Source organism: Arvicola amphibius, chromosome 4, assembly GCF_903992535.2.
Source record: "Arvicola amphibius chromosome 4, mArvAmp1.2, whole genome shotgun sequence".
NCBI lineage: Eukaryota > Metazoa > Chordata > Mammalia > Rodentia > Cricetidae > Arvicola > Arvicola amphibius.
In genome coordinates this window covers 92,226,919-92,245,880 of record NC_052050.1, presented here as the reverse complement: position 1 = coordinate 92,245,880, position 18,962 = coordinate 92,226,919, and the positions used below count along the sequence as shown (strand labels likewise).

At 50.8% G+C, this 18,962-nt stretch overlaps 1 protein-coding gene across 1 annotated transcript in view; it reads left to right on the top strand.

The window, feature by feature from the left end:
- The first annotated feature begins 2,305 nt into the window (after positions 1–2,305).
- The window catches only part of Nlrc3 (NLR family CARD domain containing 3), a 29,762-nt gene continuing 13,105 nt past the window's right edge, over positions 2,306–18,962 (top strand). Inside the window, exons 1-5 of the mRNA XM_038327769.1 lie at positions 2,306–2,483; positions 13,831–13,960; positions 14,702–14,938; positions 15,029–16,778; positions 18,713–18,799. Coding sequence (XP_038183697.1) covers positions 14,770–14,938; positions 15,029–16,778; positions 18,713–18,799 — 2,006 coding nt within the window. The 5' untranslated portion in view covers positions 2,306–2,483; positions 13,831–13,960; positions 14,702–14,769. The remainder of the gene's footprint in view (positions 2,484–13,830; positions 13,961–14,701; positions 14,939–15,028; positions 16,779–18,712; positions 18,800–18,962) is intronic.

Here is an 18,962-nt window from a genome sequence, read left to right as displayed (position 1 = left end):
CCTCTTGACCATCTTGAGGAAAGAGTTTAGGAAAATAAAACGTTTAAAAAGAAAGCCTTTGGGCGGCTAAAAGCAGCAGACAGCCAGTGGTTGCGTCAGCCTCACCTCATTGCCAGGTTGGGTCCACTTGGCTCCTGGCAGCCCACAGTGCTGAGTAGCAGGCTCAGGCTACACATGCATGTGCCGTGGGTAGCAGTCTTGAACCACTAAAGCTGTGTATTCGGCATCACCCACTTGTTCTAAAGCAACCAGTGAGCAGTCGCTGCTTCTAGAGGGAGGTTAAAACAAACCACTGCGTGAAGGCGTGGCCACCATCCAGAGCTAGAAGAGGTGAACAGGGACTTGGGGAAAAATCCCTCAGCCTTCCCACAAAAACACTAGCTCCAGCATCACAGCCCTGGGCCAACCACTCAAAGAGGAAACCAAGACAGTGCTGCCTTACACCTCCAACGAAGCTGAAACCATATAGGCACAACCCCTTGTTGAATAAACTGCGGGGAGAGGTTCCGTCTCAGAAACCACCTGCCTTCATAGGATTAGCACAAAAAGAAAGCACTTAGCCCCGCAACAGTGCTCGTTGAACACAAGTGAACCATGCAACCACAGCAGGGTGACCAGACCTCCAGTCTGCTCATTCCCCATGTTCCAGCCCTTGCCGTGTCCTAGGCTTGTCTACTTAAAAGCAGCCTGTGTTGAGCCACAGTCCAGCTTGGATAGATGACCACTGGCCCAGGTAAAGAATCTCACAGGGAAGAGGCAGACGGATCTCTGTGAGTTCGAGGCCAGCGTGGTCTACAGAGCTAGGGCTGTTACAGAGGGAAACCCTGCCTTGGGGAAGAAAAAAAAAAAGAAAAAGAAAAAGAAAAAAATGGAAGCTCACAGGGAAAGCCGTTGGCCTGCAGGCAGGAAACCTCATGCTCCCCAACTTAAGACCAAAAGTCTCAGAGTGAGGATGATCCTGGAGGAATGTATGCAAGGGGGGAGAAGGAGAAAGAGAGAGAGAGAGAGAGAGAGAGAGAGAGAGAGAGAGAGAGAGAGAGAGAGAGAGAGAGAGAGAGAGAGCGAGCACAGAATAGCCCATGTTTGGGCTGGTGACCAGCTCTGAGAGGTGAGGAGGTGAGGGGGTGAGGAGGTGAGCAGGAGTTAGCACTGGGATGCTCTCCATGATCCTCAGAGAGGAAGTTCTCTCCTCTCCTGCCAAATCCCTAGAGGAGGCAGCTGAGCTCTTGGGCCTCTAAAGTGTGATAGGCCCACAAGGCCCCTGTGTTTTCCAACATGCTGTAGGTACCCGGTTCAGGCATCTCAGCTGCCCCACCTTGCAGCCACCGATTCTATGCGCGGCCTGCAGCCTCACCACTGTCCTCCAGTGCATGGCCGGTTCCTGTGTGCTCAGAAAGGAAGAAAATGGGCATTTCTAACCTACCACCAAAGTCCCTCCCCTCTCAATGGAAGATGGACACGTAACAATCACAGGGGCCTTGCAGGTCCCTGGCGTCCCTGCAGGCTGCCTCACTCACCTCAGTGGCTTCATGTTAAATGGCTTGCTCCCTGTCACTAGATGTTCTAAACAGCTCAGTTATTGAGGCTTTTCTCCTTTGTTCACTCTGAGCCATGTCCTTACCCTACCTCTCCGGCCAGAGCAGGACACCTACTGAGGCAAAGTGACCTTCCTGCTGTCTCAGGATCGAGGTGACTGTCTTTGGGGGCCCATTGACTCTAGACATAGACTAGAGCTAGGCCAGAAGGACCTTGGGTGAAAAGGAAGAGGTCTAGTAAAAGAGTCACATGATATCAAAGCCTGCAAGTGCACAGGCTTCGTGGCCCCACGAGCTGTCTCTCAGCAGTGTGACCTAAAACCAGGTATGGACTTCCTCCTTGCTCACTTGACTCCCCCACCACCCACCTAAAAGCACTGCCTACTGACGGTGTCTGTCTGCTTTGGCTGGGTGGAGGGTGACGTGTCTTGGCACTACACCACCTCCTGAACACATGCTGTAGGGATGGATGCTCAGACCCAGAATGGAGACCCAGCATCTTTTCCCCACACTTTAGACTTCTGGAGGCCTTGACAAAACCATCGAGGTGAGCCTGGGGCCAAGCGGCTCACTGATTTGTCAGCAAGGCTGTTGGCTTTTGAAACTAGACAGGAAGGAGGGTTGAGGTGGAGTCCCGCACAGGAAGAGCTGAGGAGCTGAGCTGCAGTGACAGTGGGTGAGCGCCTGGGGACTGCAGGATGTGGTGGGTCTGTCACTCCTGGCTCTGGTGTGATCAGTGTGGTAAACTCCCCTGATCCCTTCAGAGAAGCTTCCCCTCAGCTCTGGACAGACCAAGGCCCCAGTCTCAGCTGGCCTGCCACTGGTGACCCAAGGCGTCTCACCACAACAGCCTCCTGCTTGCTGGGGCAGCGCTAAGCCCAGGAACTTGCAGGTGGAGCCCTCTGGACACCCACTTTAGCACCCTGGAGCAGCAACAACAGCAGGGAGGTAAGTAGAGTCCAGAGCACGTCAGTGCGGGAGCAGAGGAGGAGCGGGGACAGAAGCTCTTAAGGCCTGAGCTGTTCTGAGCATGGGGAGACTCCAGAAGGCTGCCCCCTGGGTACCGGCAGCTGCTGGGGGCTGGATGCCTCAGTGTAGAAGAAGCTCACATGCACCTTAGGATAACGGTCCAGGACAGGTTCTGGGAGAGAAAGCCCAGCTCCCCTTTCGTGGTGATGGCATGGGGGAAGGATGCATTGCAGGTTGCCACAGGAGAGCAGCAGTGCTCTTGAAACCCTGCCCCTCCCAGGCTGCAGATCCCAAGTAGGCAACCCTCTTCTTGGCATTCAGTTCCCATCTGTGAGTGGAATAACAGCTCCAGCATCTGCCACAAAGATTATGAGAGGTGGCACACACAGCTCCCAGGCCCAGTTCCCGTAGTACCCCCTCCCCAGGGCCACTCCTAGCCATGCCCTGGGGGACTGATAACCGTGGGAGAGCTTCTGTAGGAGGTGCAGCTGCACAGCCAATGAAAGTTGGCCCTAGGGAGTGTTAGCTCTGGTATCCACCCATGGCCACAGGGAGTGTTAGCTCTGGTAGCCACTCCATTGCCATAGGGAGTGTTAGCTATGGTGTCCACCCATGGCTACAGGGAGTGTTAGCTCTGGTAGCCACCCATGGCCACAGGGAGTGTTAGCTTTGGTATCCACCCCATGCACTTCGGCCATCCCTCAAAGGCTGTATCTACCCTCGTGCTGGGACTCCAGGGCAGGGCAAGTGTCTCTTTAGGCTCTGCTTCTGCCTTCAGGATGCTCATAGTTGCTGCCATGGTGCTAGGTCAGGCCTCGGAAGCGGGATGTGGGTGAGGGCTTGGTAATATGGAAAGCCCGAGATACTGTGGCCAGAGATCTGAGCATTCCAGGTGGCAGCTGTCACAGTAAGTCCCACCCACCTTCTAGGCCAAGGTAGGCAGCATAAAGCAGCCATTTATTTGGAAGGAAATTTGCAGGTCCAGCCCTGGGAGAAAAGCATGAAACAGAACAGGCTCCACCAGAGGCAATGCTCCGCCAGAACCAAGATGCGATAACTCAGGCCTTCCCAAAGCATGGTCTCCTCATCCTGTTGGTCAATAACAGCAGTAAGATATCATCTGTGGGCCTCTGGTTACAGTAAGCAGTGTGGAGCCCTGGTCCACGCCCTGGCAGCTCCCTACCAGAAAGTATAACAGGGGCTCTCGTATCCTGGCATGGCTCTGTTTGGCCTAACTATGCTTGTATTTTTACACAGTTCCCAACTTCAAGTTTAAGTCAAGATGTACTTTACACCAAGGGAAGTGAGCTTACTGGCTCTGTGTGCATGTTTTTACGACCACTAATATCAACAGGTGGAAACGTACCTGACATCTCCTGTGCCCCCGCTCAGGTAGAAGCAATCCCCCCCCCCCAGAGTGATTATTTTAACATCTATCATTTCAGATTGGTTTGGCCTGGTTTTAAGCTCTCTAGAAGTGGAATCCTAGAGCATGTATTTTGTAGCAAGCCATGAGGTCATCTGTGTGGTAGATTGGGTCTGTGCCTTTTCCTGCTCTCCAAATTTCCCATGCTATGGTTGGTGGATATTGGTTGATTTTATTACTTTAGATAACTATGAATAAAGCTGTCAAGAACATTCTAGCACCAGTGCGTTGGTGGAAATAGATGCCTATGAACCTAGATCCCGCTAGCAGGCACTTCCTCATCTCCTGAGATGGTTGATAGTGTTAGCATAGAAGGTGCAGACTTCTTGCTAAGTTCATCCCAAGTAGTTGATTTTTATGATATCTTAACATTTCAGTATTGATTTGATTGTGGCTAGTAAGTACAACTAGAACGGGCTGCTTGTGAGCACCAACCCTGTGTCTGGATCCTTGCCAAGCTCATACATCACTTCTAACTGCTTGTTTATAGACGGCTTTGAATTTTCTGTGTACACAATCATAACTGTGAATGGTGAGACATAGGTTTTAATCATTGTGATACTTTCTTCTGCATGTTCGTGTACAATCTGCCATCTCAAATTTTAATTTAATAATATTATGATATAATATTATTCAATATTATATATTATTATGTGTATGTGTATGCACACACGTGTATATGGTTGCATGCATGTGAAGGTCAGAACAATTTTCAGGAATTGGTTCTCTCTTTTGATCTAGGGATAGAGCTCTGGTTGTCATGTTTTTGTTTCTTTTGTTTTGTTTTGGTTTGGTTTTGGTTTTTGGTTTTTGGAGATAGGGTTTCTCTGTAGCTTTAGAATCTGTCCTGGAACTCACTCTATAGATCAGTCTGGCTTCAAACTCACAGAGATCTGCTTGTCTCTGCCTCCCGAGTGCTGGGATTAAAAGCCTGTGCTACCACCGGTGGGCTGTAGTCTTAAAATAGCATCTGCCTATGCTGTGTGAGTGTCAGCATTGTCTTAAATGCAACTTTTGTATCAACTCTGGGCTGCAGTATTTGAAACTACTTGGCGTGAGTGAGAAGGAAACACGGAACAACGGAACAAGCTACAAACCTGAGGTCTGTGCGCAGAGAAAGACAGAGAGAGGAGAGAGAGAGAGAGGAGAGAGAGAGAGAGAGAGAGAGAGAGAGAGAGAGAGAGAGAGAGAGAGAGAGAGAGAGAGAGAGAGAGAGAGAGAGAGAGAGAAGAGAGAGAAGAAAGAGAGAGAAGAAAGAGAGGAGAGAGAGGGGAGAGGAGAGAGAGGGGAGAGAGAGAGAGGGGAGAGGAGAGAGAGGGGAGAGGAGAGAGAGGGGAGAAAGAAAGAGGAGAGGAGAGGAGAGAAGGGAGAGATGAGAGAGGAGAGAGAGAAAGGAGAGAGAGGGGAGAAAGGAGAGAGAGAGGAGAGGAGAGAGAGGGGAGAGAGGAGAGAAAGGGGAGAGAGGAGAGAGAAAAGAGGAGAGAGAGAGGAGAGAAGGGAGAGAGTAAAGGAGAGAAAGGAGAAAGAGGAGATAGAGAGGAGAGAAGGGAGAGAGTAAAGGAGAGAAAGGAGAAAGAGAGGAGAGAGAGAGGAGAGGAGAGGAGAGGAGAAGAGAGGAGAGAGAGAGAGAGAGAGAGAGAGAGAGAGAGAGAGAGAGAGAGAGAGAGAGAGAGAGAGAGCTGAAGATGGTGCATTCAGCTTTTAAGGAAACTGGACTTGGCTCTTCTGTAAGAGTAGCAACCACTCTTAACCACTGAGCCATCTCTTCAGCCTCTGTATTCTGTGCCTTAACTTTTTCAGTATAAAAATGTATCGTAGATCCGGGGCTATGGCTCATTGGTAGAACCCTTGCCTACCATGACAAATGTATCGTAGATCCGGGGCTATGGCTCATTGGTAGAGCCCTTGCCCGCCATGATCAAGACTCCAGCTTAACTCCCAGCTACACACAAAAGAATCGACATTTAACAGTACTCAAAACCATCCATTTTTATAAATTATACATTAAAATAAGGTGTTTTAAACCTTTATGACATTAAAAGATAAGGTATACTGTGAAACTTAGCATGGTGGCACAGACCTTTAATCCCAGCACTTGGAAGGCAGAGCCAGGCGAATCTCTGTGAGTTCAAGGCCAGCCTGGCCTACAGTTCTAGGGTTATGCAGTGAGACCCTGTATCAAAATAAAGAGTGCAGTGTGTGCATTATTCTAGTTTGACACATTGTTGGCCTTACTTTACCCTTTTCAATGTAGAATTGAACCAAATTTATTTTTATTAATCTTTTGTTGGACAGAAATTTGGTGTTTTTTCCCCTTCTAGTTCTTCCTGTTGTGAAAGTTTTATGCACATTCTCATAGTTGCATCTTTGAGTATCTGCTTTATTTATTTAAGATAAACTCCCTCAGTGGGGGCTAGGGAGACGGCTCAGAGAGAGTAAGAGCACTTGATGAGACATGAGTTCAGATTCTCAACACCATGTGTGTGGCTGTGCATACATAGTCCCCACACTGTGCTGGGTGGAGAAAGGCAGCTGGCATGTTATGTGTGTTATGTGTGTGATGCATGCCACATGTATGCCACCAGCCTAGTTCCAGATTCAGTGAGAAACCCTGTGTCAAAGGAGTAAGGTGGAGAGAGGTAGACTAGGACATCCAACATCCTGCTTTGGCCTCCGCACATGCTTGTGCATACATCACACATACATGGTCACACAGACACTTGCATACACATATACAAAAAATTAATTCCCATAAGTAGAATTTCTACTGGCAAATTACAATCTATAATTTGGGCTGGGGATGTGGTCACTGTGGTAGAGCTTTCCTGTTATGCACGAGGGGACGCAGCCCCATTGTTACAAAGAATATTCCATCATTTCTATACTAACATGTATTTCCATCACCAATATGTGGATATTTCTTGGGCTGGAGAGATTGTTCCCAGCACCCACATGGGTATAGCTCCCATCCATTTATAACTCCAGTTTCAGGACACCTGACACCCTCTTCTGGCCTCCTCAGGTACTGCACACACATGGCCAATGTACATACAGGAAAAATACTCATAACACGTAAAATAAACAAATCTTAAGAGAAAGGTTCCTAATACTGCCATGTTGTTGTCAGGACCACACTAAGGTTTCATATTTGCCAACTGGAAGAAATGAATAGCTCAGTGTTTTTCTTTCTTGATTGACAGACTGTTTCTTTGTCACATATTTCTATTAATTATATCCATCTTTATTCTATTTAATTTTATTTATTTATTTTGGGTTTTTTGAGACAGGGTAGTCCTGGCTGCCCTGGAACTCACTCTGTAGACCAGGCTGGCCTCGAACTCAGAGATCCGCCTGCCTCTTCCTCCCAAGTGCTGGGATTAAAGGCTGCGCCACCACCCATCTATTTTTTTAAATATTTATTTTGAGGCTGGAGATGTGGCTGAGTGGTTAAGAGTGCTAACTGCTCTTCCAGAGGACCTGGCACCTATATAACATCTCAAAGCCACCTGGGACTCTAGTTCCAGGGGATCTGAAACCCTTTTCTGCTCAGACACACATACGGTGCACAGACATATATGTAGACAAAACACCCCTACACATAAAAATAAATAAAAGTTAAATATATTTATTTTCTTTGTATTCATGTGTATATGTCTTTATGAGTGTAGGCATCTTGTATGCAAGTATGTACAGGTGCCCTCAGAGGCCAGCTGGAGTTACAGGCAGGTGTGAGCAGGTGCCCTCAGAGGCCAGCTGGAATTACAGACAGGCGTGAGCAGGTGCCCTCAGAGGCCAGCTGAAGTTACAGACAGGTGTGATCAGACGACTTCAGAGGCCAGCTGGAATTACAGACAGTTGTGAGCAGGTACCCTCAGAGGCCAGCTGGAGTTACAGACAGGTGTGTGCAGGTGCTTTCAGAGGCCACCTGGAGTTACAGACAGTTGTGAGCAGGTGCCCTCAGAGGCCAGCTGGAGTTACAGACATCTGTAAGCTGTCTGATGTGGATACTGGAAACTCTACTCCTCTGGAAGGGCAGCAAGCATTCTTAGGCACTGAGCCTACTCTTCAGCCCCTTTCTTCTAATTCTAATTATTTCCTTTCTCTATAATGCTCTTCTCAACACTGTCTAATTCTAATTTGTGTCTCTGTGTGTGTTTGTGTGATGTGTGTGTGCAGGTGCACATGTCTGTGTATTCATTATGGAGAACAGAAGTGGACATCACGTGTCCTCCTGATCGTTTTTCTTTTTAGACCCTGAGCCTGTTTGACTACAATGGCCGGCCAGTGAGTTCAGAGATCTGCTAGTCTCTGCTTGAACACTGGGCCAGGGCACATACCTCTCTATCGGCTTTTACACGGCTGCTAGAAATCTGAACTCAGGTCATCATGCTCGGGCAGCAAGCACTTTACCCACTGAGCCATCTTCCCAGCCCCATTACCTTCCTACTTTTATGTAGCTGTCTCACAGAGCTCAGAGATGCCTCCGTGGCTAAAGCATCCTCCAGCCCACCACACAGACTGCTGACTCCTGTCACTCTTGCTGATGGTTACATGGCCGTCACCAGTCACCCTAGAAATCCTTTCTTCTGTCTCCTTTACTATCATTATCCCTACTCCCCCTTTCTCACAAGATGAGAACTTTGTCCAATTTGTTCACTTTCATATTCCCCAAATCTTCAACATACAACACACATATAAACATTTCCTGGTAATACCTGCCTGTACTTTTAATACTTGGAAGGATGAGGCAGGAGGACTACATGAGTTCCAGGCCAGTCTGAGCTACAAAGCAGGCACCAGGCCAGCCATCTCATAAACAAACAAACGTGCAGACAAATTTTCAGATTAGAGGCTGGGGAGATGGCTCAGTGGGCAAGAACACTTGCTGAACAGGCACAAGGACCTGAGTTCAAATCATTAGAACACACATAGCATCTGGGTATGGTCGCGTGTGTGTCTATAATCCCAGCACTGTGGTGGGCAGAGACAGGAGGGTCTCTGGGGCTTTCTGTCTGCCAGCAGAGGTTCGGGTCATGTCTCTGGAGTGATGGAGAATGTGACACAGCAGGACAACTGACATCCTCACTTGGCCTCTGTGTGTGTGTGTGTGTGTGTGTGTGTGTGTGTGTAATATCACACACACCTGAGAGCATATACCACACACACACACTCACACACTCACACACATACTTTAAAATTTCACTGATTGAGCCAGGCGGTGGTGGCGCACACCTTTAATCCCAGCAGTTGGAAGGCAGAGGCAGGTGGATCTCTGTGAGTTCGAGGCCAGCCTGGTATATAGAGTGAGTTCCAGGACAGCCAGGGCTACACAGAGAAACCCTGTCTCAAAAAAAAAAATCACTGTTTGAATAAATGGATGAATAAAAAATATTTTTTAGTTAAGAGACAATCCTCTACTTTTTTAAGGCATGGTCTTGCTATGGAGTCCAGGCTCTCATCGAGATTGCGTTCCTCGTGCCCCTGCCTCCACAGTGCCAGGACTAAAGCCATTCACCACCGCGTCCAATGATCAAGGTTTTGAACCATGTGTATACCTGTTACAGAGGTAGTAACTCATCACAGGTGCTGGGATCAGTGAGGCCTGGGATTCCATCCCAGCTCAGCTTCCATGCTTCCCAGTCACACGTCCTTAGGAAAGTCACCTAACCTCATGTTCTGGTCTAGGAAATAAATGAGGCAATGGGAGAGACTCATCCTTATAAGTGAGTTAGACGATGCAAACATGGAGCACAACAGTGGTGTGCCTTTGGGGGAGCACAAAAGGAGGTGTGGGATGGAGATGCCTTTGGGGAAGCACAACAGGAGGTGTGGGATGGAGATAACCTTTGGGGGAGCACAACAGGAGGTGTGGGATGGAGATGCCTTTGGGGGGAGCACAACAGGAGGTGTGGGATGGAGATAACCTTTGGGGGGAGCACAACAGGAGGTGTGGGATGGAGATGCCTTTGGGGGAGCACAACAGGAGGTGTGGGATGGAGATAACCTTTGGGGGGAGCACAACAGGAGGTGTGGGATGGAGATGCCTTTGGGGGAGCACAACAGGAGCTGTGGGATGAAGATGCCTTTGGGGGAGCACAACAGGAGGTGTGGGATGGAGATGCCTTTGGGGGAGCACAACAGGAGGTGTGGGATGGAGATGCCTTTGGGGGGAGCACAACAGGAGGTGTGGGATGGAGATAACCTTTGGGAGGAGCACAACAGGAGGTGTGGGATGGAGATGCCTTTGGGGGAGCACAAAAGGAGGTGTGGGATGGAGATGCCTTTGGGGGAGCACAACAGGAGCTGTGGGATGGAGATGCCTTTGGGAGAGCACAAAAGGAGGTGTGGGATGGAGATGCCTTTGGGGGAGCACAACAGGAGGTGTGGGATGGAGATAACCTTTGGGGGGAGCACAACAGGAGGTGTGGGATGGAGATGCCTTTGGGGGAGCACAACAGGAGGTGTGGGATGGAGATAACCTTTGGGGGAGCACAACAGGAGGTGTGGGATGGAGATGCCTTTGGGGGGAGCACAACAGGAGGTGTGGGATGGAGATGCCGTTGGGGGAGCACAAAAGGAGGTGTGGGATGGAGATGCCTTTGGGGGAGCACAACAGGAGGTGTGGGATGGAGATAACCTTTGGGGGGAGCATAACAGGAGGTGTGGGATGGAGATGCCTTTGGGGGAGCACAACAGGAGGTGTGGGATGGAGATGCCCTTGGGGGAGCACAACAGGAGGTGTGGGATGGAGATAACCTTTGGGGGGAGCATAACAGGAGGTGTGGGATGGAGATGCCTTTGGGGGAGCACAACAGGAGGTGTGGGATGGAGATGCCCTTGGGGGAGCACAACAGGAGGTGTGGGATGGAGATGCCTTTGGGGGAGCACAACAGGAGGTGTGGGATGGAGATAACCTTTGGGGGGAGCATAACAGGAGGTGTGGGATGGAGATGCCTTTGGGGGAGCACAACAGGAGGTGTGGGATGGAGATGCCTTTGGGGGAGCACAACAGGAGGTGTGGGATGGAGATAACCTTTGGGGGAGCACAACAGGAGGTGTGGGATGGAGATGCCTTTGGGGGAGCACAACAGGAGGTGTGGGATGGAGATGCCCTTGGGGGAGCACAACAGGAGGTGTGGGATGGAGATAACCTTTGGGGGAGCACAACAGGAGGTGTGGGATGGAGATAACCTTTGGGGGGAGCACAACAGGAGGTGTGGGATGGAGATGCCTTTGGGGGAGCACAACAGGAGGTGTGGGATGGAGATGCCCTTGGGGGAGCACAACAGGAGGTGTGGGATGGAGATAACCTTTGGGGGAGCACAACAGGAGGTGTGGGATGGAGATAACCTTTGGGGGAGCACAACAGGAGGTGTGGGATGGAGATGCCTTTGGGGGGAGCACAACAGGAGGTGTGGGATGGAGATGCCTTTGGGGGAGCACAAAAGGAGGTGTGGGATGGAGATGCCTTTGGGGGAGCACAACAGGAGGTGTGGGATGGAGATAACCTTTGGGGGGAGCATAACAGGAGGTGTGGGATGGAGATGCCTTTGGGGGAGCACAACAGGAGGTGTGGGATGGAGATGCCTTTGGGGGAGCACAACAGGAGGTGTGGGATGGAGATAACCTTTGGGGGAGCACAACAGGAGGTGTGGGATGGAGATGCCTTTGGGGGAGCACAACAGGAGGTGTGGGATGGAGATGCCCTTGGGGGAGCACAACAGGAGGTGTGGGATGGAGATAACCTTTGGGGGAGCACAACAGGAGGTGTGGGATGGAGATAACCTTTGGGGGGAGCACAACAGGAGGTGTGGGATGGAGATGCCTTTGGGGGAGCACAACAGGAGGTGTGGGATGGAGATGCCTTTGGGGGAGCACAACAGGAGGTGTGGGATGGAGATAACCTTTGGGGGAGCACAACAGGAGGTGTGGGATGGAGATAACCTTTGGGGGGAGCACAACAGGAGGTGTGGGATGGAGATGCCTTTGGGGGAGCACAACAGGAGGTGTGGGATGGAGATGCCTTTAGGGGGAGCACAACAGGAGGTGTGGGATGCAGCATAACTTCGGGAAACATCCTGCAACATTAGCTGAATTGCGATAGAAACTCGAAATCTGCCCAGAGCTGCTCCTGGCGCACACAGTACAGTGAGACTGTGAGCCAGCACTGCTCCAGGGAAAGGTGACTGGTTGCCAAACTGTTGAAAATGAGTGACAGTTCAGAAATAACATGAATTATGAGGCTGGAGAGATGACTCAGGAGTTAAGGGCACTGGCTGCTCTTCCAGAGGCCAAGTTCAATTCCCAGCACCCACATGGTGGCTCACAGCCATCTGGGATCTGATGCCCTCTTCTGGCCTGCAGAACAGCACTCATACACATAAAATAAACAAGTCTTAAAACGAGTACATATGATTCCTGCAGAGGAGCAAAGTCTGATCCCAAATACTCACCAGAACCACCCATGGCAGCACCAGCAGATCTGACAGCCTCTCTGGCCTCTGTGGGCACACACACGCATGCGCACAAACCCACAAAGACATGAACACACGTTCACATAAACAAAATATAAATTATTCCCAATGAAAATCTGCTTTAGTTTTTAATTCTTCTCTAATATATTACATCCCATCTGCAGCTCTCCCTCCCTCCCCTCGCCTCAGTTTCTCCCCTATACCTCTCTTCTGCCCCAGATCCTCTCTTCTCTCCCTCTCCTCAGAAGAGAGCAGGCCTCCAGGACATCCACATCTGCCAAATACAGAGAGCAAGCTACAACAAGACAGCACATACCGCCACATCCAGGCCAGATGAGGCAACCAGAAGGAGGAGAAGGGTCACACCAGTAGGCAAAGGGGTCAGAGACAGCCCCTGCTCCCACTGTTGGGCTCCTACAAGGATGCCAAACAACACAGCCATGACATCTCTAGAGGATTCACTGAAATGTGAAACTGAAGGAAACTAACAAGCAGTGCCTAATTCACTGAAATATGATGAAATACAAAAATTAATCATCGTTTACACCAATAATATTCATAATGACAACAAAAACATTTTTATTATTAATATTTTATTTTATATACTGGGGTACTTTGCCTGAATGTGTACCTGGGTAACACTTTCATGCCTGATGCTTGCAGGGGCCAGAAGAGGGTGTCCCCCTAGGAACTGGAGTTACACATGGCTGTGAGCCACTATGTGGGTGCTGGGAATTGAACCCCAGTCTTCTGGAAGAGCAGCCAGTGATCTTAGCCACTGAGCCTTCTCTCCAGGCCAACAAAAACTATTTTACAAGTGCTGAGACACAAGTAAGAAGCTGTTATTTTCCAAACTGTAGATGAGAAAAAATACGGTTTACTAAATAATCTATAAACACATCTCACCATGAGCACAAGTCCGAACATATCGCAGCATCAATGGTTATCCCACTTGCTTTTCCCCTTGGTTTGAATATTTCAGAAATAAAAGAGCAAAACCCAGCAGGATTGCACAGGAGTGGAGAGTGGCCCTGTCCTACGCTAGCCTCAGCATTCCCAGGTTAGCCCAGCTCACTGGACTTAACCTTGCTGCTTATATTGACTCTTCACCATGGCTGTGAGCTGAATGGTTGTTTTTCTTACTGCTACCTTCTTTTAGTATTTTCTGTGTGAAAAATATTCATGCAGAGTTAAACTGACACCAATCCCCAACACAATTTCAAAACCAGGAGTCTGTTGACAGCAACCTTCTCTTCAGCTAACCAGCCACTGAACTGGAGAACCCAGGGCTGCCAAGTCCAGGGCATCGAGGGTTCGCCAGATTCTTGGCAGCGATGACTACTGATCAACCTTAAACAGGGCTGCTGCCAGCAGTGGTGGACCATGACCTCTGCTGACCCCTCCCCCATTTTCTTTTCTCTTCTAGAACTGTTAACAATGGGTGACAGGTCCATAGGGATTGTGGTGGCCCCTGTGCCCAATGAAGAGGAACACAGATGGAACGGGTCATAGGAGAGCTTCCAAGAAGCAGTGGCTTTGGTGAAAGGTGTGAGCAGGTGGGACATGCGGCTTCGCCTCTTGCTGTCTCCAAGTCTCTATCCTCAGCAGCAAAGGGTACTTCCTACAGCCCAGAGTCCCTGCGCTTCCAGGAAAGCCAGAAAAGCTAAGAGAAGCCACTGTGCTTCTGCTCTGGGAGCCACCTGCCTTCCTTCCCCTCTCTTTCTTCCCTTTCCTATTTGAAAAATTAAAATGCCACATTTTAGAGCCGTTTAGGCTCATGGGAGAATGGAGATCCCTCACAGCTGTGCCTGCTCCGACAGACTCCACCATCCACGTCCCCTAGCCCTGCTGCATTTTGGCTACAGCGAGGGACCTTGGGTTCTTAGCTGACACACGATCACCAGAAGTCCAGTTTACCCTTGCATACGTACGGCGACACCCAGCCACCATTACAGCACCACACAGGGCAGTGTTGCCGCCTCCGTATCCTCAGCCCTGGCACCCACCATCCTCACCACCATCCTCCGTCTCCCGTCTTTGCCTTCCCCAGGATGCTAACTGGATGGCCTCATGGGCTGTTTCCTCCCCAGGTTGGCTACCTCCCTCCTCCCTCCTTCTGGTTTCCTTGCTCTTAATGGCATCATCATTGCCAGGCCCCAGATGAGGAAACCTAGGTGTGGAGAGATGACACAGCCTGCCCAGGGTCACTCAGTAAGTGCCACAGCAGAGACCAAGTCCAGCACCCCAAGTCTTGTTCACTTGGCCCCTGCATCTCCATGATTGTTTTCACTGGCCAGGAAACAACAGAAGTCCACCAGGCAGCAGTCTGGACTCTTCACAGCTCCTAGCTGCAGTCACAGACTCCATGAGGAAGCAAGAGGTGAGGACAGATCGAGAGACATTCCGGGCCTACAATGCTGTCTCTCCAGCTGAGCAGGTGAAGGCCCTTGTGGATCTGCTGGCTAGGAATGGTGGTCAGCTACAACAGGCCCCTAGCAAAATGCCAGACTCCCCGCTAGGATCCCAAAGCAATGGTAAGTCTTCCATGGGGGTGGGGGAGAAGGGGTACCTGAACCCTCTCGCCTTGCCCTGCGATCTTACCTGCTTTTTCCTGCGCCCTGCAGACTCAAGGATACGGAGGCACTGTGAGGCCCTGCTGAGCAGGGTAGGAAATGACCCAGAACTGGGCAGCCACTCACACCGTCTGGCCAGCCTCCTGCTGGTTGAGGGCCTGACAGACCTGCAGCTGAGGGAGCACGACTTCACACAGGTGGAGGCCACGCGTGGAGTCTGGCACTCCGCCAGGGCCATCACCCTGGATAGGCTCTTCCTGCCTCTGTCCCGGGTGTCCATGCCACCTCGCATCTCTGTCACCATTGGCGTGGCCGGCATCGGCAAGACCACGCTAGTGAGGCGTTTTGTCCGTTGCTGGGCTAGGGGACAGGTGGGCAAGAACTTCTCGCTGGTTCTACCCTTGACCTTTCGGGACCTGAACACCTATGAGAAGCTGTCTGCAGACAAACTCATCCACTCCGTCTTCCCAAATGCCGGGGAAGGTAACCTGGAGGCAACGGCCCCAGACAGAGTCCTCCTGGTCTTGGATGGCTTGGATGAGTGCAAGACGCCGCTGGAATTCTCCAACACCGTGGCCTGCACAGACCCAAAGAAGGAGATCCAGGTGGACCACCTGATCACCAACATCATCCGAGGCAACCTCTTTCCAGAAATTTCTGTCTGGATCACCTCCCGTCCCAGTGCTGCTGGTCAGGTCCCCGGGGGCCTAGTGGACCGGATGACTGAGATCCGGGGCCTGACTGAGGAAGAGATCAAAGCGTGTCTGGAGCAGATATTTCCTGAGGACCAGAACCTCTTAGGCCAGGTGCTGACTCAGATGAAGGCCAACAAGGCTCTGTATCTGATGTGCACCGTGCCAGCCTTTTGTAGGCTCATGGGGCTGGCACTGGGACACCTGTACCACAGCAAGCTAGCTGTCCAAGACACAGAGTTGCCGCTGCCCCAGACCCTGTGTGAGCTCTACTCTTGGTACTTCAGGATGGCCCTTGGTGGGGAGGGGCAGGACAAGGGAAAGGTAAGTCCTAGGATTGAGCAGATGGCCCAGGGAGCCCGCAAAATGGTGGGGACACTGGGCCGCCTGGCCTTTCATGGGCTGGTCAAGAAGAAATACGTGTTTTACGAGCAAGACATGAAGGCATTCGGCGTGGACCTCGCTTTGCTGCAGAGTGCTCTGTGCGGCTGTCTCCTGCAACGGGAAGAGACTCTGGCCTCCTCGGCAGCCTATTGCTTTACCCACCTGTCTCTGCAAGAATTTGTGGCGGCCACGTATTACTACAGCGCATCCAAGAGAGCCATCTTTGACCTCTTCACCGAGAGTGGCATGTCTTGGCCCAGGCTGGGTTTCCTGGCGCATTTCAGGTGTGCGGCCCAGAGGGCCACACAAGCTCAGGATGGGAGGCTGGATGTCTTTCTGCGCTTCCTCTCTGGCCTCCTGTCTCCAAGGGTTAATATGCTGCTGGCTGGCTCCCTGCTGGCCCAAGGTGAGCACCAGAACTACCGGGCCCAGGCAGCTGAGGTCCTACAAGGCTTGCTACGCCCTGACACCGCGGTTTGTGCACGGGGCATCAACGTCTTGTACTGCCTGCATGAGATGCAGCACACAGAGCTGGCCCGCAGTGTGGAAGAGGCCATGCAGAGCGGGACCTTGGCTGGACTGACCAGCCCCTCGCATCGCACGGCTCTGGCCTACCTCCTGCAGCTGTCTGATATCGGCTCCCGGGAAGCCAACTTATCCTTGTGCCTCAGCCAGAGCGTCCTTCAGAGCCTGCTGCCCCAGCTGCTCTATTGCCAGAGCCTCAGGCGAGTATGGGATCTATGTTGGGAGTAAGGGCAAAGGAGAAAGACTCAAAATGGTTTCATCACGTCCCCTAGCTGAGTGTGGGACCATCATGGCAACTGATTTAGTTCTGGAAGTCACAAGTCTGAGGTCAAGGGCATGGGCAGTACTCTCTCTGAAACCTTGGTAGCAGGGCTGTTCCTGCCTCTGGAGCTCCCGAGGGCCAGCAGTCTTTGATGCTCCCTGGTCTCCCCTGTCATATGACCATCTGCCCCTGAGTCTGTCTTCGTGTGTCACTCACTTTTCCTACATGACATCATCATATTGGGTCACAGGCCCACCTGTGTCAGTGTGCCATCCTATCTGCAGTAAGCTCACGTCCCTATAAGGCTACATTCTCAAGACAGCAAGATTAGAATTTCAACACAGAAACACGGCACAACTCAAGAGACCCTCTGAGAACTAGGCTTTGCAACTCATACCCATAATCCCAACAATCAGGAGGCTGAAGAAGGAAGATTGCTGAGTTCTGGTACAACCTGGGCTATATAGCAAGATTTTTTTAAGAATGATTTTTTTATTTTTTAAAAAGAAAACAAACTATCTTTTTCATCATACATATCAATCCAAGTTACCACTCCCTCCTCTCCTCCCATTCCCTCCACTTACCCCCCACTCCACTCCCACATCCACTTCTCAGAGAGGGTAAGGCACATTGCTTTGGGGAAGGTATAAGGCCCTCCCTACTATATCTAGGCTGAGCAAGGTATCCATCCAAAGAGAATAGGATCCCAAAAAGCCAGTACATGCAGTAGGGATAAATCCTGGTGCCACTGTCAGTGGCTTCTCAGTCTGCCCCAGCCCATAGCAAGATTATGTGTATGTGTGTGTGTGTGTGTGTGTGTATGTGTGTGTGTGTATGTGTGTGTGTGTGTGTATGTGTGTGTGTATGTATGTGTGTGTGTGTGTGTGTTGTGGTATGGGTGTGGTTGTGTCCGGAATGTGTATTGTCATGGTAATGTGCTGTGGTGTTGTCTGTGTGTGTATGTATGTGTGTGTGTGTATGTGTGTGTTGTGTACGGTGTGTGGTGGTCAGGTCAGGTGTGGTGGGTGTGTAGTGTGTGTGTGTGTATGTGTGTGTGTAATTGTGTGTGTCTGTACCTGTGTGTACTGTAGTATGTTCATGTGTGTGTATGTGTGTGGTGTCTGTGTGTGTGTCTGTCTGTGTGTGTCTGTCTGTATGTGTGTGTGGTATGTGGTGATCCTGTATGTGTGTTGTCTGTGTGTGTGTCTGTGTGTGTTGTCTGTGTGTGTCTGTCTGTGGGTATGTGTCACGTCTGTCCGTGTGGTGTGTGTAGGTGTGTGCCTGTGTGTATGTTCTCTGTCTGTGTGGTGTCTTTGTGTGTGTATTGTGTGGTGTGTGTCTAGTCTGTCTGTGTGTGGTCTGTCTGGTCTGTGGTGTCTTACTGTGTGTCTGTCTGATGTGTGTAAGGTGTGTGTAGTATGTGTGTGTGTATGTGTGTGTATGTGTGTGTATGTATGTGTGTATGTGTATGTGTGTGTGTATGTGTGTGTGTATGTGTGTGTGTATGTGTGTGTGTGTGTGTGTGTGTGTGTGTGTGTGAGAATCAGTGTTGGCAGAAGCTACACCCTCAGCCATAACTCTGAACTTAGCAAGCAAAGAGGAAAAGATGTCGGACATGGGTCAATCAGGACCTGAGAGTGGTTTGGGCATCAGAAGGAAAGCTAGCCAACAGTGTTCCACACAGGCACGTGGTGTCAGAGCTGTTGTGACAACACTCTGTAAGATGCCACCGAGGAGGGACAGCGCAGCTCACAGGAAGCGCCTCAGCTGCTCCCACAGGGAAGTCTGGAGTTCCGCTGAGACAGTGGACCACAGTGGGGATGGGAGTGCTGGAGCCCGGCCCTACTCATTGTCATGGCTTTTCCCAGCCAGGCTGGACAACAACCAGTTCCAGGACCCTGTGATGGAGCTGTTGGGCAGTGTGCTGAGTGGGAAGGACTGTCGCATTCAAAATATCAGGTAACACAGACCCCAGAGTACCCACCTGTCGCATGGGATGTGGGTCTCTTCCCTCTCTACTCAGCTAACCAGGGCACCCCAAGAACACGTCTGCTCTCCCCCCCTTCCAGAAGGTGTCAACGGCTCAGGCACCTGGTCTGTAAGACAAGGCGCACACTCTGTC